Raw genomic sequence first — 26,083 nt, forward strand, 5'->3', positions numbered from 1 at the left:
TGCCCATGTGTTTGCCTGTAGCTGGTGGTGGCACTGAGACAAGAACCCAGGCCACAATTGACCAACCAGCTCACAGGAGGCTACCCCTGGCAACATGGAGAGACATTTCACTCTTTTTCTCAGGTACCAAGCCTAACAAACTGTATGTCTTGATGCCTCTATACAACAGGGATATAATGGTTTTTTCTTTTCAAACTTAAAGCAATTCTATTTAAATGAGGACCACAGTAAAGCATGGATTTCAGAAAGTTCTGCAGGAACTGATGCGGACAGAGTGAACAAGAAGGGTTCCTGGGAGGGGGTAGGGTCGAATCAGAGTCAGGTCAAGGTTAAGTCAAGGTGGGCTTGGATAAAGACCATCCTGGGCTGTACTGAGGATGGGTGAATAATTTAATCAGAGGATAACTGAATACGTACCAGAGTCCCAAATCAGCCTCTGACTGCCACCCCTTTGTCAATGGAGCACTTGTCCAGATAGACATTTGTCTCCTGTTGGGTCAATGCTCATAGTGCTAGAATGAGACCTTATCTTCAACACAGCAGTGCTTGGTCATGGAGATTAGGACCTCAGCTGGTACTACATAATCCACTAATCCATTCCAGCAATTTACTAACCCTTAAGGTCTGGGCAATGCTGGTACTGGACAGAGAGCAGTACACCCAAGTTTTCCTTGCCCATATATGACACACTGCTCATGCTCTACAAATAGTTGCTGAATGAATGGCATATTGACAAGGTCCTTGCCTTTGCGGGGTGGGGGGAGAGAACAATAAAAAGAAGGGGAACAATAAGCAAAGGAATACACAGAGCCATACAGATTATTTAACAGGAGTGACAGAGGTGTCCTGCCCACACCTGCTATTTGGCCCAGGTGAATTCACTGTTTGGCCACAGTGGACATATTACAGGTGTCAGAGGTTACAAGTTTGATCCCTGGTTGGGCAGGCTTAGCTTTCTGCCCAGAAAATCATAGACCTGTGCCACAGACCACCTGTTCAGTCCCTGTAGCTTGGGTCTGAGTGAGAGAGTGTGAGGCTCTCCCCCAGGCTCCTGGAGCCCGTCCCTGGCAAGCTGGGGATCAAGAGTGAGCTGTCTTGGTATTCACAGGACAGCACCCCTGCCAGCACCTCTCCCTGCCCCCCTCCCATCCCGGGGCAACGCTCTGCACATACACAGGTCTCCTGGGAAGTCTCTTTCGTATTTGATCCTCGTCTCAGATGCCAAAGTCCTGAATTTAAGTTTCTTTTCTAACACAAGTCCAGATAATGTGAAGGACAAGCCAGAAAACTGACCAACGAAAGGCCTTTCTCAACTTATGATGGAGTTAGGTCCTGACAGATGATTGAAAGTCAAAAATACCAAAGTTGAAAATGCATTTCACACACTGAACCTACTGAGCATCACAGCTTAGCCTCATCCACCTTAAATGTGGTCAGAACGTTCCCATTAGCTCATGCTTGGGCAAAATCTAACACAAAGCCTATTTTGTAATGAAGTGTTGAATGTCTCCAGTCATGTATTGATTATTATACTGAAAGTCAATAACAGAATAGTTGTACAGGTGCAGAATGGCTGAACGTTTATTGGTTCTTTATAGTCATGACTGTGAGGCTCACCAAGAGCTGGGGCTTGGTGCCACTGCTGGACCACCAGAGAAGATCATCTCCTGTACCTATAGCCGTGGAGAGGATCAAACTTCTGGCTACATGTTTCACTTCCAGAGAAGGCAACCATGATGGCTTCTTCTGCTTCCTGTCCCAAGCTGAAGTCCATTAAAATGCTGTCCACTGCCTTTTCTTGTCTCACTTCTGAGTATCTGTCTAAAGGTGCTCTAGTGAGAAAGGGTTCTTTTTCATGCCATGGTAGATGCAAGCTGTACTTTTTTTTTTTTTTTTAAATAGGAATGGTGTAGCAGGAAGAGTGCAAGATTTAAAGTAGGAAAATTTGGTTTGAGTTCTGCTCGCTACCGGTATGACCTTGGGTAAGTCACTTCTCAAAGTCTGCATCTGTAAAATGGGGGGACGACACCAACTTTCTAGCCCTTCCCTCCCTGCCTGCTTTACTGCTCACTGGTAGGAATGGATGGGACCACTCCTACCTTGCTTTGGATTTCTGCCACCTCTATAATTTACCTCTTATCAAGAACACAAGTTTTCAGTTTTACGACTCTCTGCTTTCAGGTGTACAACAGAGTGACTCGACAATTCTGTACATTACTCAGCGATCACCATGGTATGTGCCATCACCATCTGTGACCACACGCCATTATGATGATATTATTGTGATGTACTTTTCATCTCCCTGACTTATTTATTTTAAAACTGCAAGTTTGTACCTCTTAATCTCCTTTACAGATTTTCTCTATTCCCTTCCCCCCGGTCCCCTCTGGCAAAGACAAGTTTGTTCTTTGTATTTATGAGTCTGTTTCTATCTTATCATCTTTTTGCAAATGGGTATGGAGGTTTTTTGTTTGTTTTTGCAGAGAGGAAAATACTCGATTGGGGTGATAGCTGCACAACTCCTTGAGTATTACTAAAACTTTATGTGAATTATATCTCAATAAAGCTGTTAGAAAAGATTTTCTGCTTTTACAATAAAATCATTTTCAGATACTCTTTTGAGAGGGAGAACAATTTCTCTGGGATTTACAGGAACAGACTGAATTGTCAGGAGGGAAGGAGAAGGACAAGTGAATAGAGTTTAAGCAGCAGCTGATGAGCTCACTGCACTCAGACACATTTCAGCCCATCACACCTGATCCGGTTACACTCCAGGAACTGGAGCTTGTGGCTGGTACAGTTTGGGGGTTAAAATAACCAGGAGAAGCCTGGGTTTGGTAACATGTCGTACCACACCCATCACTAAAAGTTTGGAAAAAAAATGCTCATGCTTTGAGAATCGTACAATTGCTGATGCTGAAAGTTCACATCCAAGAGTAACATTCTCATCAGGCTGCCTTTCTTACTGGGACACAGGAATTTTCCAGTACAGTAGCCCTCCTGTTAATAGACTTGCCGGCTCTCACACTAGCTGGACAGTATTGACTGGATGGTTTTCCTTAGTCTTGCTTTGATCATGACATCAGCATGTCCCTACATTTTTGGGGGTGGAGGACGTCTGCTGTTTCCCCTGGCTCACTGTTGTGTTCCTTCTTGGGGTTTCCTCTGGGTGACTATGCCACACCGTGCAGAGCATGGGAGCCAAACCAGGCCAATCAGACCTTCTCTGAGAATCTAGATTCAAGTGGAGTCACTCCTTGAGGGGAGGCAGCTGGCTCCAAGATCCCTTCTCCAAGACATACTTTTCAGCATCTCGTCAATATGGGGTGCTATTCCACATCCTTTCTATGTACTCTTAACTTTTTGGTATGTTTGTAGATTTCAGTTCCATTCCTTGGGACCAAAGAACCTTGATTCACACATTTCTTGAGTCTAACTTCACTAGAGTCAAGGTCCAGTGCGTTTGAGAAGCTGGTGGTCTCAGGTCACCTCTGCTAGATTTCTATGCTATTGCCACAGCTTCAAAGCAGGTGGGAGTCCCGTGGATGCAGAAGCACCATTTGTAGCCATGTCATTAGCTAACTGGGTGGTCTTCTGCCTCCCATCATACTTGATCATCTCTTCAATGAGAGAAAGAGGTCTGAATACAGAGTGCACTTTTCTGGTAGAGGGGTAGGGTCACCCTGAGCAGGTCACCTTGCAGGGTGGCAGCAAGACACACAGTCTTACCTTAAGAGAATCATGGACCCCCATGGAAGGGAACACCAAAGCTGGGCTTGGAATGAAGGACACCCTGTCATGTACCATTGCTAATATCTGAACTGGCATTTGTGGCCTTGGCCAACAAGCAGCCTGAGCTACTGCAATTGTGAACCCTTTCCTTTGACATCTGGAGCTGTTCTGTAAGACCCTCTCAGGGAAGGTTCCAGCCAGAATGGGGAAAAGGCCCAGATGTGACTTCACACTGCACTGACTCTTTCCACCCATTCTCCCTCCTGCTCCCGTGTGCGCCTGACACCTGCGTCCTAGAGGACTCCATAAACTCATTCTGACATAGGAGGTTAAAGAAAGGTAACATTTCTTCCCTCCCAGGGCAATGTCTTTGGCCTACCAAAGAAATCCTTCATTCCATTCCTTCCTTGACATAATGGCTCCTTAGCCCAACTATGCAGGCATTCAGAGCTGGAGGGCCAGCTTCCTTGGAACAGGAGAAGCTGGCATGCCTTCTAGCTAACCTTCCCTGCTCTCACAAAAAGCAAGAATAATGCTGTGTACCACAGGGCAAACATAAGCACTTGAGGTATTTGTAAAAAGATTAATTTTCAAAAGTGCAATAAGGCTGGGCAAAGACCAGGCATGCAGGCACAAAACATCACTTTAGATGGTTAGAAATATCCCAAGTTCCATGGTGCTGCCGCTTAACGAGTACCTCTTGAAAAGCTTATGGATCCGACCTATGTGGGGCCCTTCTAGAAAGGTTCAGGTGGTTTTTTAGTGGGGAAAAGATGCAAAATGCCACTGGAAGGCAGTAGTTATTTAAGCTATTTAATTCAAATACTGGGGTATTTCCAGAGCATAGGCACTACTCGAGTCCAATAAGAACGATCCCGTCTTTGTATGAAGGAGTTCTGACCACAGCTTCTGCCAAGTTCTTTTTTGAAAATTTTTACATCTTTACGTTTTTACATCTATGTGTATGATGTAATGACTTGATATTTGCTTATATTGCAAAGTGTTCATAGCAGGAAGTCTAGCTAACATCTGTCACCATATGTGGCTATACAATTGTTTTTCTTGTGATGAGAATGTTTAAGATTTATTCTCTTAGCAACTCTAAAATATGTGATTAGGTATAAGAATAGTTATAATAACTACAATAGCTATAATAATGTGCCATCCTGTACATTAAAACCCTCAGGATCTATTTTATAACCGGAAGTGCATACCTTTTGATTGCCTTACCCATTTCACCCACTCTGCCACCCCCTGCCTTCAGCAAGGACCAATCTGATCTCTCTATCTATGAACATGTTCTTTTTCACGTTCATTCTTGTTTTAGATTCCACATATAAATGAGATCATACAGCATCTGTCTTTCTCTGACTTATTTCCCTTAACATACCCTCAACTTCCATCCATGTTGTTGCAAATGGCAAGGCTTCATTCTTCTTTATGGCTGAATAATATTCCATTGTGTGTGTATATATGTTTTTCTATATCTATTAACTTTTTTATTATTCATTTGCCAGTGGAAACTTAGGTTTCCATATCTTGGTAAGTAATGCTGCAATGAGAAGTGGGCTGCATATATCTTTCTGAGTTAGTGTTTTCATTTTCTTTGGACAAATACCTAGAAGTGAAATTGCTGGATCATATGGTACTTCTACTTTTAGAAATGAAATTGCTGGATCATATGGTACTTCCTTCTATGTTTTGTAGATGGGAATTTACATTCCCATCAACAGTACACGAGGGTCCCCTTTCCTCCACATCCTCGGCAACACGTTATTTCTTGTCTTTTTGATAATAGCCATTCTAACAGGTGTGAGGTGACAGCTCATTGTGGTTTTGATTTGCCTTTTCCTGATTAATAGCGGGTGTTGAATATCTTTTAATGTGCTTATTGGTCATCTGTTTGTCTTTGGTAAAATGTCTACTCAGATCCTCTGCCCATTTTTAAAGAAGACTCTTTTCTTACTATTGAGTTGTAGGAGTTCTTTATATATTTTGGATATTAACCCCTTATCAGAGATACAGTTTGTAAATATCTTCTCCATTAAGTAGGCTGTCTCTTCATTTTTTGATGGTTTCCTTCGCTATGTGGAAGCTTTTCACTTTGATTTATTTTTGCTTTTGTTGCCTTTGCTTTTGGTGTCAAATCCAAAAAATTAATCACCAAGCCTAATTGTACAGAGTTTACTTAGCCTATGTTTTTTTCCCCCCCCTAGGAGATTTATGGTTTCAGATCTTAAATTCAAGTCTTTACACCATTTTGAGTTCTTTTTTGTGTATGGTGTAAGATTGTGGCCTAGTTTCATTCTTTTGCATGTGGCTGTCCAGTTTCCCCAACACCATTTATTGAAGAGACTGTCCTTTCCCCCATTGTATATTCTTGGCATCTCTGTCATAAATTAATTGACCATATAATGTGTGGGTTTATTTTTGGGCTGTCTATTCCATTTCATTGATCTATATGTCTGTTTTTAATGCTACTACCACACAGTTTTGATTACATAACTTTGTAATATAGTTTGAAAACAGGGAGTGTGATGTTTGAGTCTTCCTTCTCAAGATTGCTTTGGCTATTTGGGGCCTTTTGAGGTTCCAGACAAATTTTAGGGTTGTTTGTTCCAGTTTTGTGAAAAATGCCATTGGAATTTTGATAGGGATTGCATTCAAACTGTAGGTTGCTTTTGGTAGCATGAACATTTTAACAATATTAATAATCCATTGGCATGGCATATCTTTCCATTTATTTGTGTCTTCTTCACTGTCATAGTTCTCAGTATACAGGGCTTTCATCTCCTTGGTTAAATTTATTCCTAAGGATTTATCATTTTGATGCAATTATAAATGGGATTATCTTTAAAATTTTTTCTGGTAGTTATTAGTGTATAGAAATTCAAGACTTCTGTATACTAATTTTGTATCCTGAAGCTTTACTGAATTCATTTATTAGTTCAAACAGGTATTTTTGGTGGAGTCTTTAGGTTTTTCTATATATAGTATCATGTCATCTGCAAACAGTGACAGTTTCACTTCCTCTTTTATCATTTAGATATCCTTTATTTTTTTTCTTGGTTAATTGCTCTGGCTAGGATTTCCAGTATTATGTTGAATAAAAGTGGTGGGAGTGGGCATCATTTTTTTGTTCCTGATCTTAGAGGAAAAGCTTTCGGCTTTTCACCACTGAGTATGTCAAGTTCTATTTTAATTGTCTTAACAGTGTGTAAGGTTTGCTCATTCTTACTGTGTGATGTTTCTGCTTCAGGGTTTGGGGAGAAAGTGCCATGGGTGAGGAGGAAGAAAGAGACAGGGCTTTTCTCAGAGTAGTATTTCACTGAGTTGGGTGAGCTGGGTGCCACCAGGAGAATGGGCAGGTCTGCATGTCTAGAAGGACCCTTGAGGTAGGGATCTGTAGTCCTAGAGACTGCTTTCCCCTGTCAGTTTTTTTAATGGAGCCCTTTCTCATCCCATCCAGTACTAGACTCTGTGAGGTAGATAGGATGGGAGGCTATTAGGCTAATGTTAAATTCTTTGGCTGCTTAAAATATTTGGAACATGATAGTCTATTGTTCAAATAATAAAAAGAAATAACCAAGTAAATAAAGAGATGGTACTACCAAATGGTAGTTATTCCCTTCATTTTATGGATGCACAAACTACTGCTCAGAGACACAGCTGGTGATCCCCAAGTTCCCCTGCCAATGAAAGGCATGGATAGCACCAGTGTGTGGGGGTGGGGTTCGCTGCCTCCTGATTGAAAATACTGCCTGCCTACTTGCATGGCTCTACTAAGTTGATGCTAGGGGGTGGCTTTTTTGTGAGGTCAAAAGAATGATGGCTGGCATAGGGAAAAGGACTTTCAGCCTCATTTTCCAGTGTGTTGGGGAATGGCAGCTATGGGGGGACATGCTTTACTAGAAAGCTCTCCAGAGGAAAGAGCATGGAGGACCCAGGAAAGCTTGGGAGACAGCCAAAGGGAAAGGTCAATTCAAAAGGGACCAATGGGAGGATGACTGAATGCACCCACCAAATTCTGTCCTAAGAATCCCAACCAGAGGCTCAGGGAGAGATCTGGCATTTTGTAGTGGGAGAGGATGGACAAGAGCAACAGTCCATGCATGATAATAGTGGACATTAAATTAAGATCTGGTGATGCCTGCTTAGGAGGAGACACCTAAAACATTTCAGTCAAGGCTCCTGACTGTCCTTAGTTAGTTCCCCATGTTCTGAGATACCTGGGCTCTGGGTTGGGACTGGCCTTCCAGCCTCTATACTCATGGAAACCTGCTGGAGGCCTCTGCTTAAGAGTGCAAAGAGCCTGAACTTTTAAAAATGTGCACTTCTTTGTGTGTTTTGTTTTTTAACAGCCTTATTGAGATATAACTCTATACCATACAATTCAGCAATTCAATGGCCTTTACCACAATCTAGATTATTCTTATTATGCCAAAAAGAAACTCTATACCTTTTAGCTATCAACTCCCAATTTCTTTTCCTCCCCTTCTCCTCAGAAAAAGTATCTATTCAGATCCCTTATTATTGAGTTATGTGTCATTTTATTATTGAGTTGTAACAGTTCTTTATATATGCTAGTTTTTAATATATAAGATATATAAATCTATATAAAATATACATAAAATAGTTTTATATAAACTTTATATATGATAAGTTTCTTATCAGATAGATGATTTGAAAATATTTTCTTCCACTCCATGGGTTGTCTTTTCATTTTCTTTATTTTATTTTCATTTTTCTTGATATTTCAGGGTATCTCAGGACACAGTAGGAACCTTATTAGCACATAAGGTTTTAATTCTGATGAAACCCAATATATCTACCTTTTTGTTTTGCTTGTACTTTTGCTGTCATATCTAAGAAACCATAAACATAATAAAGACTCTTTTCCCACTTTGTTCTAAGAATTTTATACATTTAGCTCTTTAGGTCTTTGATCATGAAAATTATTTCATACATGGTGTGAGGTAGGTGCCCAACTTTATTCTTCTACATGTGGACATAAAGTATCACAATTCCACTTGTTGAAAAGGCCATTCTTTCTTCACTGAATGCTCTTGGCCACATGTCAACAATCAACTGACAACAAATGTGAGGGTCTATTTCTGGACTTTCAATTATATCCTACTGTTCTATATGTCTGTCCTTATTGCAATACTTCACTATCTTGATTACTGTAGTTTTGTAGTACATTTTGAAGTTGAGAAGTATGAGTCTTCCAACTTTGTTCCTCTTTTAGAAGATTGTCTTAACTATGCAGGGCCCTTTGCAATTCTATTTGAATTTTAGGATCAACTTATCCATTTGTGCAATAAAGAGAGATGGGATTTTTATAGAAACTGCATTGAACCTGTAGATCAATCTGTGCAATATTTCCACCTTTACATTAAGTCTTCCAAACCATGAGCACGGTACATCTTTCCATTGATTGAAATATTCTTTAATTTCTTTAAACATAGTTTTGTAGTTTCAGAGTATGAGTTTTGTACTTCTTTTGTTAAATTTATTCCTAAATATTTTATTTTTTTGACGCTATTGTAAACAGCATTTTTTTTTTTTTAAACTTCATTTCTTGGGGCACCTGGGTAGCTTGGAGGGTTAAAGCCTCTGCCTTCTGCTCAGGTCATGGTCCAGGGTCCTGTGATCGAGCCCCGCATTGGGCTCTCTCCTTGGTGGGGAGCCTGCTTCCTCCTCTCTCTCTCTCTGCCTGCCTCTCTGCCTACTTGTGATCTCTCTCTGTCGAATGAATAAATAGATAAAATCTTTAAAAAAAAACTTCATTTCTGGTTTGTTCCTCACCGCTGAATAGAAATACATTTGATTTTAGTTTATTGGTCTTATATCTTGTAACCTTACTGAATTTATTAGTTCTAATATTTTTCTAGTGGATTCCTTAGAATTTTCTATGTTCAAGATCATGCCAGCTGTAAACAGAGATAGTTTTACTTCCTCACTTCCAGCCTGGGTGTCTTTTATTTCATTTTCTTGCCTAAATGTCCTGGTTAGAACCTGTAGCACAATTTCGAATAGAAGGGGCAAGAACAGATACCATGTCTTATTTTTGTTCTTAGGAGAAAAGCATCTAGTCTTTCACCATTAAGTATGATATTAGTTGTCAATTTTTTGTAGATACCCTTTATCAGAGTTTGAGGAAATTCTCTTCCAGTTCTAGTTTGTTGAGTGTTTTTATGAGGAAAGCATCTTGGATTTTGTCAGTCTTTTTCTGCATCTATTGAGATCATCATGTTGTTTTTAAAAAATTATTTCATTGATATAATATATTATATTTATTGATTTTCAAATGATAAACAACTGCATCCCTGGGATAAGTCCCACTTGGTCATGGTATATAATCCTTTTTTTATGTTGCTGGATACAGTTTGCTTGTATGTTGTTGAACAGCACTCCTAAGACGTATTCATTTGTAGTATCCCTTTCTTATGATGTCTTTGGTTTTACTATGTGGATAATACTGACTTCATAGAATGAGTTGGAAAGTGTTCTCTCCTCTTCTATTTTTTGGAGGAGTTTAGGAAGCGTTGGTGTTAATTCTGCTTTAGATATTTGGTAGAATTTGCAAGTGAAGCCTTCTGGTTCTGGGTTTTGCTTTCGGGGAAGCTTTTTGATTAGTAATTTAACCTATTTACTTGTTATAGGTCTACTCAGGTTTTCTATTTCTTCTTTATTCAATTTTGGTAGTTTGCATCTTTCTAGGAGTTTGGCTATTTTATGCTAATTATTGAATTTATTGGTATACAACTGTTTGTAATATTCCTTTACAACCTCTTTCATTTCTAATTTAGGTAATTTAAGTCTTGTCCCATTTTTTCTTGGTCTAGCTAAATGTCATTTTTTGTTGTTGTTGTTGTTCTCTTCATATAATCACTATTTGGTTTCACTGATTTTTCTTCATTGTTTTCCTATTCTCTGTTTTAAATATCCCCCTAAGCTATAAAATTTCCCCTAAGGACTGCTTTGGATGCATGGTCTAACTTTGATATGTTAAGTCCTCATTTCATTCTCTTACAATTTCTTTTGGATCCAATTGTTATTTAGGAAGTTTTGCGGGTTTTTTTTTTTTTTTTGTAAGTTTCATGCATTGTGAGTGTCCAAAATTTATTTGTTGTTGATTTCTAATTTTATATACTTTGCATTATTTCAGTCCTTTTATATTCACTGAGGTACATTTAATGGCTTAGATGATGGTCCATCCTGGGGAATGTTTCACAGGCACATAAGAAGAATGTATATTCTGTTCTCATTGGGTAGAGTGCTCTATAGCTATCTTGTAGGTCCAGTAGATTTATAGTGTTGTTCCAGTCTAACATTTCCTTGTTGATCTTTCTAGTTTTAAAGATCTATTATTAAAGTAGGGCATTAAATTCTCTATTATGGCTGAATTACTTTTCTCTTCATACTGTATATTTTAAGGTTCTTTTATTAGGTACATACATGTTTATAATTGTTATTTCTTTGATGGACTGCCCTATTATCATTATTAAATATTACTTTTTATCTCTAGCAATTTTTTTGTTGTTTTAAAATCATTTTGTCTGGTATTTGTATAGATAACCCTGATTTTTTATGGTTTCTCTTTGCATGAAATATCTTCTTCTATCCTTTTACTTTTAAATGTCTTTTTTTTAAATTTATTTTTTATTTATTTTTAGCATAACAGTATTCATTATTTTTACACCACATCCAGTGCTCCATGCAATCCGTGCCCTCTATAATACCCACCTCCTGGTACTCCAACCTCCCACCCCCCGCCCCTTCAAAACGCTCAGATTGTTTTTCAGAGTCCATAGTCTCTCATGGTTCACCTCCCCTTCCAATTTCCTCAAACTCAACACACACAAAACAGACAATCATATCAAAAAATGGGCAGAAGACATGGACAGACACCCCCCCAATGAAGACATACAAATGGCCATCAGACACACGAAAAAACGCTCATCATCACTAGCCCTCAGGGAGATTCAAATCAAAGCCACACTGAGATACCACCCCACACCAGCCAGAGCGGCCAAAATCAGCAAGACAGGAAACAACGTGTGCAGGAGGGGATGCGGCGAAAGGGGAACCCTCCTATATTGCTATTTTTTTTTCCAATTTAGAGTTGGTTTATTTCCATACTAATTTTTTTTAATTAATTTTTTTATTTTTTATAAACATATATTTTTATCCCCAGGGGTACAGGTCTGTGAATCACCAGGTTTACACACTTCACAGCACTCACCAAAGCACATACCCTCCCCAATGTCCATAATCCCACCCCCTTCTCCCAAACCCCCTCCCCCCAGCAACCCTCAGTTTGTTTTGTGAGATTAAGAGTCACTTATGGTTTGTCTCCCTCCCAATCCAACATGGGGGCTTAAGTGGGTAGGAGAAGAATAAATGTCTTTTTTTTTTTTTTAATAGAGTGAGAGAGGACACATGCACACATATACATGTGAGCAGCGGTGGGGAGGGGCAGAGGGTGAGGGAGAGAGTATCTTAAGAAAGCCCAATGTAGGGCTTGATCTCAAGACAATATCAAGAGTCAGATGCTTAACCAACTGAGCCACCTAGGCACCCCAGGAATTTGAGTGTTTTGTATATAAATGTATATAAATGTGCACCTGTAGGGAGAAAAGAATAATACTTTCCTAGGCAAAATCACTCCTATCTATTCATACCTGTAAGACAGCCAGCCAGCATAGGACTCTGCCAGCAGTGGCCTTCATTAGCCCCCAGGGTGAATGGGCTAATTTTCTGGAATGCTGCCACACAAAACATACTCCAAGCTCAGTTCTGAAATATCCCCAGAAATTTTACAAGTCAGAAATACTTCATTGTAGACCCCCACTATAGAGCCACTCCTTCTTGGTCTGATTTTTTTTTTTTTCTGATGGATCATTATGATTTTAGTTGTGTTTACTTTTATTCCTCAGATTGAGTTTCAACTTTTCCATTTACCTTTCATTTTTTGTAATTGTGACACAAAAATCAAATGTGAACACTGAGTGCTCAATGTTTTTTACATTTTATGACTCAGAAAAGTGAGCAAGAGGGAAGGCCTTTTTTTTTTTTTTTTTAAAAGATTTTATCTATTTGACAGTGAGAGACACAGTGAGAGAGGGAACACAAGCAGTCAGGGTGGCAGAGGGAGAAGCAGGCTTCCCTTTGAGCAGGGAGCCCAACGTAGGGCTCAATCCCAGGACCCTGGGATCATTACCTAAGCCGAAGGCAGACACTTAATGGCTGAGCCACCCAGACACCCCGAGGTCTATATGCAAAGTCTTGTTGAGTGTTGGGGGTCGGGGGAGATGTTCAAATGACTGAAGGGTTAGTATGGCAGCAAAGGGCAGAAAACAGAATTATCAAATGCAAATCAACACTCTGAAATGCTTTCTCTTTCTCCATCTTCTCTTTCTCTTTCTCCATCTCCATCCAAGTTAGGAATGTTTCCTAACTTAAATAACTAAAACTTTACTATTAAATTTAAATATAAGTGAAGTTCTGGCATTTAAGTAGTATTGGAAGAAAGATTTCGGATCCAACTGAACTCCTCCTCACCATTCCTCTACCATGGATAAGGGATGTAATATACCAATAATGCTATTCATCAGCTTCCCCTTCGTAGGCACTGCTTCTTTACTTCACATGGCTTGTGGGGTGCCCCCATCCCAGACCCATATGCCCAAGTGTCTGAAGAGTGGGCCAAGCCTGAAAGAGTGGTGCCCCATTTTGGAGATCCCCAGTCTATCACTGTTGACCTGTAGGAACATACAACCTCGGACCTCACCCTCCTGTCCATGGGAGCAGTCCTGCTTTGTGGCTCCCGTTTTGCCCCAGGAGGCAGGTGGTGCCAAAGGTGGCTTCCTCCAGCTTCTTCCATCTAGGGCATGGGAGATGGGTATGGCAATCAGATTTACCTATTTTATTTTCAAGGAAAGCAGAAAACTGGAAAGCTTTAGGTTTTTGACTAGCTAGAAATGGATTAAATAATGGTATCTTTTCAGATTTTGGCTCTACCTGAAGATCTACATGTTCTAGGTTTCATTCTTAAGTCATGAACTCACACATATACACACACATAACATGCTTTCATAAAAACATGAAGGATTCCATTCCATTCTAACTAAAACAAGACACACCTGGTTAAGATAATGAGCAAAGAGGACAGATTTAAAATCAAATACACTTCCCTGCAGATGACTATTCAACTCAATTGGCAGTACAATATTTAATATTCTTTTCTGAATCACTCTAATCCATTGTACAGTACAGTATGTGCTACCTGGGAAGGAGTTCAAATCACAGATCCTATGGGAAACATCTAATAGCTTGGAATGGCCTTTTCAAAGTGGCCAACAAACTCTAAGAGACTGTAAGAATATTAAATCTGGGGTAGCATGAGCTATGTGTTCCAGAATGAGCCCATCTCCCTGTCATACCCCACCCTCGTTGCTCCAGCACTATTGGGGCCTGGGTCTGAAGGACCTGGAACGCAGCGTTACTCTTTGGAATCCGAATGATGGTGGGGCCTCTTCCCTGCAGACTGTGGTCAGCAAGGTGAAGACTGCTGGCCACAGTCATAACAGCTGAGCGGATCTGTGATTTCTGCCTTTCCTGCCAATGTCGGGGGCCAGGTTTGCCGATGTGTTTGTATTGATGTGCAAGATGCTGGAGAGAGGCCATCTGCCTTGTGTGTCAGATTCCAGATTCCATATGGTTATGGCAAGGTTTGGGAGAAGTATCCACAGAGCTAGGGGCAGGATTAGAATAAAGAGGTGCTAATGGTGTGCTGTTGGGAAGGTAAGGGAAACTGTCGGGAACTTGATGGAAAAAGAGGGTTGAAGAAAATTAAAAGGAGATCAGGAGAAATAAAGAAAAATATAAGGGAAAAGACAAACATTGCTGTTGTTTTAAAGGTCAAAGAGTAATAATAATATAGAAAGGCTCTTTCGCCTTGCCAGATTCAACAGCAAGTTGCATTTTGGCTTCTTCAATAAAATTTACACCGTTGGGTTCTCGGGCTCTCCTTTCAGCTTCCAGCCTCTGTCTTCCAGGCATGCCCACCCTGAAACAGCCATTTCTCCTCCGGACCCTTCACATCTCCACACCCACCCCTTTTATCAAAGTTCAGCTCTTTACTCATAGAAGAAATCTGATTACTTAGCAGTAATTTTCTAAGCCACTCTCCATTTTTCTTCACCTACCAGCCTAAGTCTATATTACTAGATGTTTTGAAGAAAGACGCAGGTCAACTAGATCACACTCTGTAATAAATCAAGTTTTATTGTCCAAATGTGTGTGTGTGTGTGTGTGTGTGTGTAAACATGTATGCAAATATGTATCTTCACATAACATATGCATATATATATTGTGTGTATATGTGTATATATATACACGTGTGTGTGCTTCTGCATGTTTAAATATAAATAAATACAACTAAGACTAGCAGGAGTTTTAAAATCTCTCAGATCACACATTTCTTTCAGCCGAACAATAAATACTCTTTGATGAGCCATGATACTTCATTCTTATGTGGGGCTCTTTCAAATGGGTTCTTCAAGACAGTATTAAGTCAGATGGTTCAAAATAAACAACTAAATAACCAGCAAATGAAACCAAACCAGAGGAGGCAGTGAAGCATTTCTTGTCTAGGCTCTGAGACAAATTTCAGGTGCCATCTTCTATCAATTTCATTTTGTCTTTCGCCTTGGGAAATTCCACTCATTCTTTAAGTCTGATTTGTGTGATTTTACGGAGTCAGGAAGGGAATGGAAGGAAGTGGGTCAGGAAGGAAAAACAGTTGACCCAGAAAGGTAGGTCGGAAAGGGAGGGAGAGAGAAAGTTAGTATTTATCAAGTTCCATGACAGTGAAGACTTTGTGTGCATTTCTCACCTCGAAATACCTTGGTACCTCAAACAGGGCCTGGTGAATGGGAAGGTGCTTGACAGGTGCATGTTGGATGAAGGAAATTCCCAATGTTGTACTGAAGGCTCAGGGTCATGCTGACTGCTTTAGAAAAGGGCACTGAACAACTGGGCACTGCAGAGTAACCCAGTATAATGACATGTCCTTCTTTGTATAACAAGAAAATGTATTTCCCGAGGTTGTACCTTCAGAGCTTGGGCTTATATTGAGGTTGTGATTCCAACATGTCAGAGGGCAAGGCAGGGCTGGCAAAGTCTGGGCCAAGTCTGGCCTGCAGACTGTTTTTGCACAAACCAGGAGTTAAAAATGGTTTTTACATTTTTAAAAGGGTTATAAACAAAACAAAGAAAAGCAGACATCAGAAACCATATGTGGCCTATAAAACCACAAAAATACTTATTATCTAGGCCTTTACAGAAAAAGTTTGCTGACCCTTATTCTAAGGAGATACTAAGCATGTGCTTTTGAACTTACTTTTAGTCCAAAGTGGGTGTGTTCAACCTGTGTTCAACCAGGGCAAGACTGCAGGCCTGTGGTCTCTCAGAATGTTCTGTGAGTGATCTGGAGCCACACCTACCCCTTCTCCCTCTACATACACACTCCATTATGCTTCATCCAAGCTTACAGCAGCTCTGTAGCACTGTTTTAAAGGGTGCATACCTTTGTTCATGCATGCTGCGTGATGTGACTTCTTTGTATGTGTTTTCCTACAAGGTTTTCTGTGTAGTTTTACAGTACAGTGAAGTCCCCTCCTGGAGTATCTGTGTGTGGCAAAAATCATAAAGGTGGCCTATTGGTGTGATGATGAGAGACTCTGTCATGGAGTTTTGAATTCCCCTGGAATCTAGTGGAAATACTCAAGAAGTGACATAATTACCTATCTTCTGTCTTTCACTAAACCTGGTTTGGTCATTGTCTCTTGATTATTTTCTGCTTTATTTTTCTCCTCTTCCTCTAATTACACTTAAATCAGTATGCCTGATATTATCCCACAGATCACTGAGTCTTGGTCATTGTCAACAATCTTTTCTTCCTGTTTTTCCAGACTGGAGAATTTCTATTCTTCCACCTCCAAGTTTGTTCTTTTTTTCATCATCTGCTGTTAGGCCCATCAAAGAGATTTTTTTTTTAAGTTTCAGATACTGTGTTTCTTGGTCCTAAAGTTTGGTTCATTTTTAGAGTGTCTCTTTTTGTGCTTAGATTTCCTAGGCGTTCATTGATTGTGACTATATTTTTTCTTATGTCTTTGAGCGTAATAGTTGCTTCAAAATTCTTGTTTGCTAATCTCAACATATGTGTCATCTTGGAGTCCATTTCCATTAATGTATAGACAACATTTTTCTGGTTTTTTTTTTCTATGTCTGGTAATTTTGGAGTATATTCTGAACATTGTGAATGCTTTGTTAATCTACAGCACTGCCATTCAACAGAATTAAGACATAGCTATATATGTAATTTAAATTTTCTACTACCATATTAAAATGTAAAAAGAAACCAGTGAATTTAATTGTAATAATGTGTTACATTTGACCCAATGTGTCTAAGGCATAATTATTTCAACATGTACTAAAAATTACTAAGATATTTTATAATCTCTTTCTATACTAAATCTTTAAAATCAGGTGTATACTTTTACTTTTATAGCACATCTCAATTTGGACTAGCTGGTGGCTACCAGATACAGTATGTGATCAGCACAGTTAAGAGTATCTTTGTGAAGAATATTGAAGGTTGGTCCAATAAAAGCATCCCCATCATTATGGAAAGCAGACAGTCCCTGATAGTTTGTAAGCTTTATTCCTTGGTCCATTTCTTGGGCCTACTATGATACGAGGGAGGGCAGAATGCACTAGGCTACTCTTCCTCATCACATATGTGTCTCAATTCAGTCAGAGCAACTCTGATTTCATGTTTTATGTTACTTGGCTTATATGCATAATTTAAGAAATCTCTGGGCACTAAAGTAGTTTGAAATCATAAATGATCTTAAAATGTGATTACTGACTGGTTCCCTAAGATCTTTCTTGCTCAGTAATGCCCTTGAGCCCGTGCTGACCCCACCCCCTCTAGATTCACATATCCTACTTTCTAGTATGTCACAGAGCTGAGCTGTCTCTGTGGCCTGTCTGATCTTTGGGTTGTCATAGTGGCAAGGTCTTCCTTCTTTGCCCCTGGGTGTGTGTGCAGTTGATTCATTCATCAACTGAGGAGTCTGTGGGGTGGTTGCTCATAGCTAGATGCTTGAGAAGACTTCCCAAAGTGAGTTGTTCCTCATGACCTTCAGGGTTAGTTAGGGTAGGATGTCTTTCTTTGTTTAAAGTGAAGTATAATTAATATACAGCATTATATTACTTTTACATGTACAACATAATGATTCAATAATTTAATACATTACTCAGTGCTCCCCATAAGTATACTCATCATCTGTCAGCAGACAACACTGCCACCCTCTTACTATATTCCCTATGCTGTCTCTTCCATTTCCATTCATTACTTATTTTGTAACTGGAAGTTCATACCTCTTAATCCCCTTCACCCACCCTCCCATCTTCCTTCATTCTTGATTTGCTAAGGACCACACACCACCAATGAAATAAGTCTCACCTCTTGCTTTCCCACCTATCTTCCCTCTCCCACTTGCACACTTGACCAGTTTGACAAGGCAAAAGGGGATGGCATTAAAACCCCATGCTTTGTGAAACTTCTGCATCAGGCAAGAAGCCCAAGTTGAGTTTACAAAATTGCCATGTCAAAAGTCCAGATTCTTTACAGAAAAAAAACATGCACAGAACCACCAAGCAAAAGTCATACACCTCAACCCAGAGCAGAATGGGAGGCCAGGGGTGCTATTACACACTCTACTAATCACAGTACAATGCAATGTCTCACTGAAATGACCAGAAATAAAAGCTTAACTGACAAGCACATTTCACACAATTCATCTCAGTTGACAGCCTCAGAAAATTCACTTCAGAGCACATGAAGTATCATGGCCATGGAATCCATAAGAACTTCGGACAGATTCCAAACAACGAACACCAAGATCCACACTCACTGGTGTTAGTTTCAGCTGCCGAAACAGACCCATCACAAACACTAACCTGTGTGACTCACTCATGGGCACTTAGACTCTGCGATTTCCTTTTCTCCTTAGACAAAATAACTTGGGGCAGCCGACATATATCAGCTGAGAGTATGTGATGATTTTTTTCTCCATGAGATGTTCTTAGGGTCATGCTAAAAAATGCCTTCTAGCTAGGATTATACATTTTTTTCAGAGTCCTGGCTTCATAGCCAGCTAATCAGTATTTCAAGCAAGCAAAATCACTGAGCAGCAACAATAGTACATGGTACAGAGAGGTACTGTGGGATCAACTGTTTATCATTGCCCCCCCGCCCCCCCCGCTGGGTGTTTTTGCCCTGATCCTGGAGGGTCCAAGCATGAAAACACAGCTCCTTACCGTGACTGACAAGGATGTGAGTTGCACCTTCGGACCTGAGGCTCTGGACGGCTTGCTTGAGGACAGTCACTGTCATTCACCAGAGTTGTGGTCTTATTAATAATCCGTGTGCAGGACACGATGGTTCTGCGTTCCCCTGGAAACCAAACCACAGGGACCTGAGCATCAGTGGCTCTCCCACCTGGAAAGGCCATACATGCATGCAGATAGAGCAGCATTTGGGTGCATCTTTTGATCAGTTTGTCAGTGAAGTGACTGTTATGCTTTTTTGGTTGTCAGAGAAAGAACCATAATATTAGGGATGAGGGTGTGTATGACATAGCAGGGGCAGTATGGGGCAGAAAGAAGATTCTATAACAGGACTGGAAAAAGGTGACACCGCAGATTAGCTATGTTTTCGGACAGCCTGGGATCCACAGAGGCCAAAGTTCTAATTTGGGACTTTAATTTCCAACAAAGATTGCCAATCTCTTTATCTGTTCTTTTGATATTTAAAGTCTACAGAGATCTGGTCTTGATTACACATTTGTACATTAGTCCTTACCAGAAATCATAGCTACCTATTGGAGAATCCCTCCAGAACTGCTGGACAGCAGTGACAACAGGGAGGTTGGTCTGAAGGGCACACAGACCTGTCTCCTCCACGTGGGCAGTCTAGAGCTAGTCTGAGAATTTGTTTAGCTGGCCAACGGCTATATGTCCTCGGCATCACCTGCATTTGGGGACGTCATTAACTGGTTACCCCAGATGGGGGTAGCCATTCCCTGGGTTTCCCCAAAGCATCCTACACATGGCTTGGCCATGGCTTGGCCAGGGAGAAGGATGAATAGGAGCTAGGAGGGTAGCTTCAAGAGCCAGGTTGTCTGGGCTCAAATTTGGCTCAATCACCGGCATAATGATCACAGGATCGACAGCTAGCTGCCATGATTCTGTGCCTCAGTTTCCTCAACCAGGCTGGTGCACTTAACCTCCCTGTGCCTTAGGGTGATTCAGGGACAGTTAAAACTAACTGATACACAGAGAGTGTTTAGAACAGAGCCCAGTCAGGGTTAGCACTCACGTTAGTTACCTTCTGCTTTTATGATTATTTGCGGGAGTGTAGCAATATAAGAATAAGAGGGTGTCAGGCACAACTCTTTGGACCCCAGATTCCTCACTCAATCTGCCTCCTGCAGAATCCTGAACAATACCATCAGCTCTGACTGCCTGCAGCAGCAGACTTGCATGAGCATAAGCAGCACGGGGCTACCTCAAGCCACGGTTCAACTCTGACTGCAGGTCTGACAATGGTGAGTCATCAGTTGTCACTGGACAATCTGGAAGTCATTGGTGTCCCATAGGAATGCCGCTGGGCTGACAGTGACAGAAGGAGAACAGCACTCCCCGGCCCCCCAGCCAAAGGGAGCCTGCTAACTGCTCTGTCTGGGACATGCTTAGTTTGTAAGTTGTCCAGGAGGAAAAGCCTGGCAGTCGGGGTTATGGGAGGTGCTGCCTTTGGAGGCTGGAGGGCCATGGGCACAGGGGGACATCTGAGGGACAGGGACAAGGACAGGGGTGATGGAGGATCTTGGGGCTGGGCTGACTGCCAGGGATGCCTGAGGAACAGGCCAAGAACAAGCAGCGAGGACGGTGAGCCAAGATGTGCAGGAGAGGGAGAGAATTCACAGCTGACTCCAGTAGTGTCTGATAGCCCAATTGCTTTATAGCTGTAATTCTTACCCAAGAAAAATGGGACAAGTCACTTAAATCAAAAACGATCCTCTACATACTCTACATACTGGATATCTGACAAACATCATCTAGGTGGTCAGCGACCATGCAGGAATGGGTATTGATGGGGCCAAGTCACTCTCTGGGTTGGCATTCCAGAGTCCAGGTGAACCTTCCATCCTAACTCTGTGCCCATCAAAACCCATCCACTCTGTGTCTCACCTCCCGAGAACTGGCCATATGTCCTGTCAGGGTGACAAAATACAAAAGGGCTTCTAGCTAATTGTTGTGAATGGCTTCCTCCTGCTTGCTCCCTAAACCTCCCAGTAAATGAATACAGTGCCTTTGCTGATACTGATTTTTAGCGTGGCGGTCTCATCCCTGCAGTGGGCATAGGGGTGGATCCCTCTGTTTTAGAGATGAGAAAATTTTAGCATAGAGGGGGTAAGTCATTGGCTAAAACATGGCGGCATGCTTGGAATGTCTCCCTGGACTCGTGGGGCCCTTTCTTTCTTTCTATAGTGGGGTACCTATGGCAAAGAGGAAAGAGTATTTGGGGCATGCTTGAAATGTCTCCCTGGACTCGTGGAGCCCTTTCTTTCTTTCTATAGTGGGGTACCTGTGGCAAAGAGGAAAGAGTATTTGGGGGCAAAACATCTGGGGGGCCCTCCACCAAACAGTAACAGGTAAGGTCTATTCTGTTCATCCCCAGGGTCACTCACCTGTCATACCTGCAATGGACCTGTACAGGGGCTAAACCTCCACTCAGGGCAGAGGTCGAGGGCCCTGTACCACAGGCAGAGCAGCTGTGTGGGCGCAGGAGTGTGGAGGACTGAGTGAGTGTTTTGCAGAGAGAACTGCAGTGGGGCGTGGGTAAGTTCCTGTGGAAACAGGTGACACGGCCAGCCTTTCCCACACCCTGCAGGCCCGCCACAGAGTGCCCTGGGTTCACGCCCTCCTCCAGCAAGACCCCACACCTGACCCAACAGGCCCATGTGGCTCACCTCCTCCGCACTGCACACTGCACCCTTCCCAGCCGCTGTGGGTCCAGAGAAACAAAGAGTCCTGGGGTTTCTCGGGTTCACTCTGATTTTCTGCAGTGTAGTTGACAGGAATGGTGTACTCGTAATGGATTCCATAATTTTGGTCATGAAATAACAGCACCTGGATCAGCAGCAAAGATCAAAGGCCGTTTTGAAATGGAGCAGAAGTCTACAAGCTTGCAGAATTGGTGAATGAAGCCACACTGTGGCCGGCTCTCTCTACCAGAGTAAGCAGGTCTTTTCTGGGTTTCAAGACTGGTTTGGTCTAGGGGCGCTCCCTTATTTTGGACTCAGGTTCCTCAGAGACTCAACTGGGGCAGTAGGGTATGTGGACCCTCAGCAGGGAGCCCTGCGCTCTCCTGCTGGGGAGAGAACCCACTTCGACAAGGACTTTGGAGGAGCACATTTGTGGGTTCTCACAGGGAGAGCTGCTCTATGCAGACGAAGAACCTGTTCCCACATACTCAGCCATGAAGCTGCCCTTGCAGGCAAGAGAGACACAAATATGTGGCTTTGACCTAAAACAGGCATCTGAACAGGGAGGGTTACTCTCGTCCTTTGAAAATGAACATCAATTTTCCGTCCCCCAGCATCAGCCATTGCTGCATGTGAGGCAGGCTTAAGGGCAAACACAGCCCCACCAGACAGGAACCTTGGGGACTTCTGCGGAGAGTCCAGGGGTGACTGAGCCTTCTTGCCGCCATGGGAGCTAGGACGGTGATGCCCACAGGGTGGCAAGGGCCTGGCTCAAGGCCTAAAGCTGAGAGTGAAGAGGTGGGGAGCCATCCTGCAGCCTGGGGCGCTTGGGTCTGAAATCCTGGCGAGTGGGCAGATGGATGGCCTGCCCTGTTTGGCCCTCTCAGAGTGTGGCTGGAGGTGATGGGTTGTCAGGCTAGACTTGGAACCAGTGGGCATTCCTGGTCAAGGCAGCTATCAAGTTCACTCTGAGGCCTGGAGGAGTGTGCTCCCCCTGCCTTGACCTGGGGAGGTCCCCCTGCTGCCCCTGAGAATCTCCCAGCCCTCTAAAGGGCTTGAGTTGCAGTGTAGGGGTGAGGTGCTAAGGGCAGCCTGAATCGCATAAACATCCACTTCTCCAAGGAACAGGCTTGCAGTGATACACTTGGAAAAATGCCCCCAGTTTAAAAAAAAAATAAAAACAAAAACCCTCCTTAAAAGATTTTTATTATCTCAGTATGGGAATAAGACTGGTGAATCAAGAATCCATATGAAACCAATTTCATGCAATTTTGCAGCCATGTACAATTTGCGTGTGTGAGTGTGTAATTGGTTTCAAATGCAGGTCCCTGTGACTCTGTGGGGGCTCCTGACCCTGCAAGCCATGTACACACCCCAGTTTGGGGACAACAGATGCCTCTATAGAGGCAGAGGGGCACTCTTATTTCTAGATTTAAGATCCTGAACTAATCATATTTCAAGAGAGAAAAGTGATTAATGTTAAAGAGGGCTGGGACTTGGGCTGAGTTTATTTGGTTTCTGAGGCATGGTCTGAATGAATCTGGGCTGTACGTTTGCTTTCATGGGCAGACAATTCCCTCGTGGTTTGTGAAAGCTTTGGGCAAGAGAGAGAAATACACCCCGATCTTAGGGTTTGTTAGAGAAAAGCAATTCATGAGCCAACAGGGGGCATGGCTGCAGGGTCTTATCTTTTTTATCTTACGGTTCCTCTTGAACCCCTTTTAAAATCAGGACAGGAGGATTTGTTCCAATGCTTTAGACTAAGATGGAATCTCATCACAGGGCAATTGCTTGGGCATGGGTCCCGGGGGGCTGGGGACGTGCGGAGCCAACTCTGCAGTGGATTTAGTGGGCTGACTGTGGCAGACACAGGTTTCTGGATAGCTGAAGCCAGGCATGGAGACCAGTTCCCTTTGCTCTCTCATTGTAGGCTGGGGGACAGGGCCGGCATGGGCATGCCTGTCTGGCCGCCAGGTGCTCGTGGGCAGAGCCAGTCTCCTCAGGAGATTGCCTGAGAGGTGGCTGGCGACTTCTCTAGGTGTCGCCTAACCTTGAATGGCTGCAGGTTGCCAGAGACGACAAATTAACAGAGGGGGAAAAAAAAAAGAATTTCCAAGAATCTCCAAGAGGAGACTCCAGAAGCACAGAGGATAAAATGTGCTTTGGTTACAGACACACAAATGGTCATGGAACCCGTGCTTTGGAACGAGACATGGAATCAATAATTATGAGCTATTAGAAGGGAGTCATGGGAACTCCTGGACCGTAAGAAGGAAATGGTGGGACCCCTTTCTCTGGAGATCTTTAGTACTCTTTAAAAGGACCCATCATTGATATTCATGTCATTTTCATGGGGTCCCCCTGCCCTGAGACAACAGGCAAGACAAGGTGGCCCCAACCTGGCCTGACTGCCAGCTTCCATGACACCACCCCGGGGGCCAATCTTCCTGTGGAACCTGGTTCTCCCTCTCCTGATGCCCAAATGCCTGGGGCAGAGCCGAGTCTGGAAAATCTGAGTGATGCTGGTTTGGAAATGGAGTCAAACAGTTCATTTCCAAAAGGTAGTTTCCAGTGTGGATACACAAACTGTGGGGCGGACCTGTGCCATCTGATATAAAAGCAGAGACTCTGAGTGGGGCCAAGTCTCTCCCTGGCTGTCACACGGCCAAGTATTTCCTTCCTGGAGGCTGTTCCTTTTGAAAAAGATGGCAGCTCTGCCAGTGAAGAGTCAGGGTGGAGTCTGGGCAGGAGAAAATTCTCAGGCATGTGGTGAAAGGGATGAGATAAGAGAAGACCAGGAGAGAGGGAGGCTCGAGCAGCAGGTGTCAGGAAACCCACCAGGAACCAGGCGAGCTTCTCTTCTCGGCACCCCCAGGGAGGAAGGGAACTGGCAGACCCCTTGGAGCCTCGGGCTCGGGGCAAAGGCAAGAGCACAGCAAGTTACCATCAGATGCAGTGGGATCTTGGTTGGTCCCTTGGCTGAAATCTTCTCCCACAGACCCCTTCTAACGTAGCGTACGGTTGTGCCCGCAATCTGGTACTCTCCAGGGAGCTCGATCTTCCAATCGCTGTTGATGGATCTCTTATTGGTATCTTTCAGAGCTAGGAAGAAAAGGGAACATCATGGGATCAGGGGGCGTCAGTTGGCCTTTTCAGGGGAATCTGGGTGTCCTGAGGGGTGGGTTGGATATCTTCCTCTCTGCCTCTACAGGATAAAGGAGGGGGTCTGCAGTGATAGAAGGTGGGCTTTCTGGATGCTGAGAACAGAAGTCTCGCTCACAGAGGGCAAACAGCTCAAGATTTGCAGGACTCTGTGTGACAGAACGCCAGGGGATGGAGACAAGCACAGCCCAACCACATTTTACTAAACTTCAAGGGTAGAGGGTCTTCTGCCTGATGGATGAATTCTATTTTAATGTGTCCAAGGCCACAGAGATGGGTTTGCTGCTTCAGCAAAATTTGTCAATTCATTTAACTGTTACCTACCTGGGGCTTTTGACAGCCTGATCCAGCTTTTCTTAAGGACTTGAGAGCCCGACAGTCATAAAGTGGGGGCTCTTCCAAGAAATGGTCTATTAAATGGTAGAGTTAGGGAACCTGAGCTGACCACAGATGGGACAGTAGGGTTTGGATGATGCCACGAGGGTAGGGCTCCATGGTACTTGGGTTCACACTCTGCTGGCTCACCCCTCCACTGGGTAGAGAATGTGTTGGAAGAAACAAAATCAACACTTTCCTGGTTGGCCAGAGTAAAAAATCTGGTTTTCCACTTAAGATATATATTTATTATCTGAGTGCAGACAGTGACTTTCTTATGTCCCCTTGCCTAGGTTTGGAGTCATGTTGTTCTCACGACTAGAATATTCTGCAGTGAAATTCTGTTTTATTGTTGTTGTTGTTGTTGGTTTTGGTTTCATTTTGTTATTTAAGAATGACAAGAACTAAAATGTACTCTGGCATTTGGGAGAAGGTCACAAACGACAGCAGGTTGAGAACAAGTCTTCCATCACCCAAGCGATGAAACTCCCAGGACATCCTGGGTGCTCCCCGTCCCTCTCTTCCCAAGTGCAGCTGGACACCCCACCCTACTCCCTGCCCATGCCCCAGATGCTTCCAATTGCTTTGAGATGCTGCTTCGTCCACAATCAGTGAAATCAGTTCCACCCCTTCCCTCTTCTCTGCTTCCCAAGGCAAGAAATAAAACACCCACATTTAATACCGATTTT

General features: G+C 42.7%; 1 protein-coding gene across 6 annotated transcripts in view; it reads right to left on the reverse strand.

Moving 5' to 3' along the window:
* ADAMTS17 (ADAM metallopeptidase with thrombospondin type 1 motif 17) overlaps window positions 1-26,083 on the reverse strand; it is a 327,760-nt gene that overhangs the window by 49,888 nt on the left and 251,789 nt on the right. For all 6 annotated transcript variants that reach the window (XM_059180153.1, XM_059180151.1, XM_059180149.1 and 3 more), the window contains 3 exons: window positions 24,802-24,959; window positions 21,843-22,002; window positions 19,129-19,264 (listed from right to left, as the gene is read on the reverse strand). In XM_059180153.1, coding sequence (XP_059036136.1) covers window positions 19,129-19,264; window positions 21,843-22,002; window positions 24,802-24,959 — 454 coding nt within the window. The remainder of the gene's footprint in view (window positions 1-19,128; window positions 19,265-21,842; window positions 22,003-24,801; window positions 24,960-26,083) is intronic.

Source organism: Mustela lutreola, chromosome 7 (genome assembly GCF_030435805.1).
Source record: "Mustela lutreola isolate mMusLut2 chromosome 7, mMusLut2.pri, whole genome shotgun sequence".
Classification (NCBI taxonomy): Eukaryota; Metazoa; Chordata; class Mammalia; order Carnivora; family Mustelidae; genus Mustela; species Mustela lutreola.